Consider the following 4,136-nt stretch of genomic DNA (forward strand, 5'->3'; position numbering starts at 1 on the left):
TGCCGGGCTGGAGACGGCGGGAGCAGAGAGGTTCCCTGTCTGAGGGAACCGGAGACTTCTTGGTTCCAAGCCGGGCGCCGGAGAGGCAGGAATCATGACAGGCAAAGTGGGTTCCGCGGTGAGTTTATGCACGTACTTCCCGCTCCCACCGGGGATGCGAGGCCTGGCGCGGTGGCGCTGTGGTGGGCCGGGCAGAGCAGGAGCGCCCGGACGGGGAGGACTACGCCTCCCGGCGTTCCCCGCGCGGGCTCCGGCGGCCCTGCGAGTCGGCGGGCATGTGGGCTCCGGCCTCCCGTCCCGTCCCGACCGGTCCAGCCGCCCGGCTTCCCGCTCTTCGCCCTGGTGGCGGTGGTGCGCCGGGTTTGCGCGGCGCGCGCCGCCGGCTGCCGGGCCCCTCCACAACCTGGCCCTGCCGTCCACCCTCCCCTTTGGCGCGTTTCCTGACGCGGAAGCTCCTCCTGTTAGAGCGCCCCAACGCGGAACCGGATTCTCTGCAAATAGAGGGCGGTAGTGTTTGAGTTCGAAATGTGACCTGGAAGAGGCCTTTGACGTCGCCGTGCTTTGGCCCTTTGCGTTTTCCGACGAGGACCCGAGTGGGGAGGCAACAGTCAGTTTCCTAGCCGGTGCTGGCAGCTCACTGGTGAAATTGGGCATAGAAAACACATCTGGAAGGAAAACACATCTGTTTCCAGACTCGTGTCCTTTCTGGGCCCAGGACCTACCTCTCGCCTTGGGAACAAAATTTAAAGGGGTGCCAAAAAACTCCGTAATCAAATGGAAATCATTTTGATGCGATTTAAAAAAAAAAAAAAAAAATTAATGCAAAAATTGTATGATTTGATATTGAACAAAATATCAAACTTTTAGATAAAGACAAGATCCGACTCTGCGCTTGCACCACCCCACCTCACTCATCCCACCCTAATCCTAGCCTTGGTTCCAGTGAAACTAGATTACAGAAGCAGGTGGCTGACCTCATGAGCCATAGTTGGTTTGCTTTTTTTAAAAAATTGCATTAAGATATTACTTATCTTGATTGTTGAGTTTTTTGCCACCCTGTTCCTGGTTCTGCCCTTTGATGACGATGCCAATACTGCCGCACAATGCCTAGAATAGAATTGTGATGAAGGGTGCCGCCAGTTTTGAGCTGTGGGGTTACCTAAATTTGGCTTACACATCCACAATCAGAACTAATAATCTTACTGTTTTGGATCATTTGGAAGATCATCAGTATGTATGTAATTCTCAATGATTCCTTAGTACATGTTTTCTTTGATTATTATTTTAGTAATTGTATGAAGCCTTCTGCCAGGCATGATGGCTCACGTAATCCCAGCACTTTAAGAGGCAGAGGTTGAAGGATCGCTTGAGGCCAGCCTGGGTAACAAAGCAAGACACCATCTCTACAAAAAATAAAATATTCAGCCAGGTGTGATGGCAGGCTCCTGTAGTCCCAGCTGTTGAGAGACTGAGTCAGGAGGATCACTTGAACCCATCGATGGTGCAGTGAGCTAGATTGCACTACTGTACTCCAGCCTGGGCAACAGAGTGAGCCCCTGTCTCTAAATAATAATAATAGTAATAGTAATAGTTGTATCCATCATTCAAATCAATTTAATACTGTTTTGAGAAACTTCTAGAGTGATACCTTGTGCCCTGTTACATTATAGATGGGTAATATCTTCCCCTTATTAATAAGTTGATTCAGAGCCCTGAGAACACAAAGAAGGTAGGAGACCTGGCATCTAGAGTCAGCTTGGTCATTAATTGATCAAGTCTCCTAACGCACTCCTTCCCCTTAGATTTTTACTTTTGGCTTTTAAAAACATCTTATTTAGAAATTTCCAAACCTATACAAACATAGAAAGACTGGTATAATGAATGCATCACCTAACTTCAACAAAAGGTTGAGTATCCTTTATCTAAAATGCTTTGAACCAGAAGTATGTTGGTTCTTTGTGGATTTTGGTACATTTGCATATACATAATGAGATATCTTGGGGAAGGGACCCAGGTCTAAACACAAAATTCAAGTATATTTCATATTCCTTATACATATAGCCTGAATGTAATTTTATACAATATTTTAAATAATTTTGTTCATGAAACAGAGTTTGTGACTCATGACATGAGGTCAGGTGTTAAATTTTCCACTAGTGGTGTCTTGTTGGCACTCAAAAGTTTTGGATTTGGGAGCATTTTGGATTTTCAGATTACGGATGCTCCACCTATATGATCAAATCATGGCCAATCTTGTTTTATTTGTACCTCTACCTATTTTTCCCCTTCCTGGTATTATTTGGAAGAAAATTCCAAACATCATATTATTATATCATTTCATTCACAAGTATTTTTCTTATTTCTATTTTTTTTTTTTTTTGAATCAGACTCTCTCACTCTGCTGCCCAGGCTGGAGTACAGTGGTGGCATGATCACAGCTTACTGTAACCTTAACCTCCTGGGCTCAGGCAATCCTCCCACCTCAGCCTCCTGAGTAGTAGGGACCTATAGGCGTGTGCCACCATTCCTGGCTAATTTGTTGATTTTTGTAGAAATGAGATCTTGCTATGTTGCCCAGGCTGGTCTCAAACTCCTGGACTCAAGCAGTCTTCCTGACTTAGCCTCCCAAAGTGCTGGAATTATAGGAATAAGACACCACACCCAGCCCACAAATATATCAAAAGATTTTTGCATTTCTAAAAGATACAGTCTAGCCAAAAAAAACCAAAAAACAAAAAACTCAATATTATTACCATGCCTAAATAATATGTAGTCAGTGTTTAGATTTTTTTGATACATATATTTTTACATGGCACTTTATTGTAATTGTTTTAAACATATTTTTAGTTTTTGTTTGAGTCAGCATCCAAAGTCTGGATATTGCAGTTGTTGAGAGATATATTTTTATATTATAAGCCTCGTGTGTATTAACTTTTTTTTTTTTTTTTGAGTTGGAGTCTCACTCTGTCGCCCAGACTGGAGTGCAGTGGCCGTTCCCGGTCACCGCAGCCTCGACCTGCTGGGCTCCAGCGATCCTTCTGCCTCAACCTTCCAAGTAGCCAGAATTACAGGCATGTGCTACCATGCCCGGCTGATTTTTTTTATTTATCGTAGAGATGAGGTCTCGCTGCCCAGGCGGGTCTCGAACCCACGGTCTCAGGCAATCCACTCACCTCAGCCTCCCAAAGGCACGGGATTACAGGCTGAGCCACCGAGCCTGGCTTGTGTATTAACTGTTTTAAGTCTATAGGGCCTTCTCCCTCTCTCTTTTCCTTGAAATTTATTGTTAAATAAACCACTCAGTTTGACCTGTGGAGTTTCCTATATTTAGATTGCACCTCTGTGTTGTTGTTCGACATGTTCTCCTGTTTCCAATATTTCCTATAAATGGGTAGTTAGATCTAGAGACTTGATCAGATTCAGATTTAATTGTTCTGGCAAGAATACTTTATAGGTAGTGTTGTGTACTTCTATTAGGTTGCATAGTATGTGGTTAACTTTTGGTGATGTTAACAGCTATTAATGATGATTGCCTAGGTCTGTTATTACTAAAATTGTGGTAATTGAATTTTACAATTTTTTTCATTGATTAACTAGGATATTTCCTTACAAAGAAACTTCCCTTCATCAGTCATTTGGATATATTGAGGAGTAGTTCACACAGAAAAAAACATAATAAATGCTTGATTCTTTTCTCTTTTTTTTTTTTTTTGAGTTGGAGTCTCACTCTGTCGCTCAGACTGGAGTGCAGTGGCCCCTCCCGGCCACTGCAGCCTCCACCTGCTGGGCTCCAGCGATCCTTCCGCCTCAGCCTTCCAGCTGGAACTATAGGCGCGCACTACCACGCCCAACTAATTTTTTGATTTATTGTAGAGATGAGGTCTCGCCAAGTTGCCCAGGCGGGTCTCGAACCCGCGGGCTCAGGCAATCCTCTCACCTCAGCCTCCCACTTTTCTCTTTTTTTACCATTACTCAAAGAGCTGTTTCTTTCTTTTTTTTTTTCTTTTCTTTCTTTTTTTTTGAGTTGGAGTCTCTGTCACCCAGACTGGAGTGCAGTGGCACGCTCCTGGCCACCGCAGCCTCGACCTGCTGGGCTCCAGCGATCCTTCCGCCTCAGCCTTCCTTATATCTGGAAC

At 44.5% G+C, this 4,136-nt stretch overlaps 1 protein-coding gene across 2 annotated transcripts in view; it reads left to right on the forward strand.

The window, feature by feature from the left end:
- Positions 1-94: 94 nt before the first annotated feature.
- The window catches only part of CLSPN (claspin), a 36,144-nt gene continuing 32,102 nt past the window's right edge, over positions 95-4,136 (forward strand). For both annotated transcript variants that reach the window (XM_008069186.2, XM_008069187.2), the window contains exon 1: positions 95-118. In XM_008069186.2, coding sequence (XP_008067377.1) covers positions 95-118 — 24 coding nt within the window. The remainder of the gene's footprint in view (positions 119-4,136) is intronic.

Source organism: Carlito syrichta, unplaced genomic scaffold (assembly GCF_000164805.1).
Source record: "Carlito syrichta isolate Samal-C Ts95f unplaced genomic scaffold, Tarsius_syrichta-2.0.1 Scaffold311852, whole genome shotgun sequence".
NCBI classification, from domain to species: domain Eukaryota; kingdom Metazoa; phylum Chordata; class Mammalia; order Primates; family Tarsiidae; genus Carlito; species Carlito syrichta.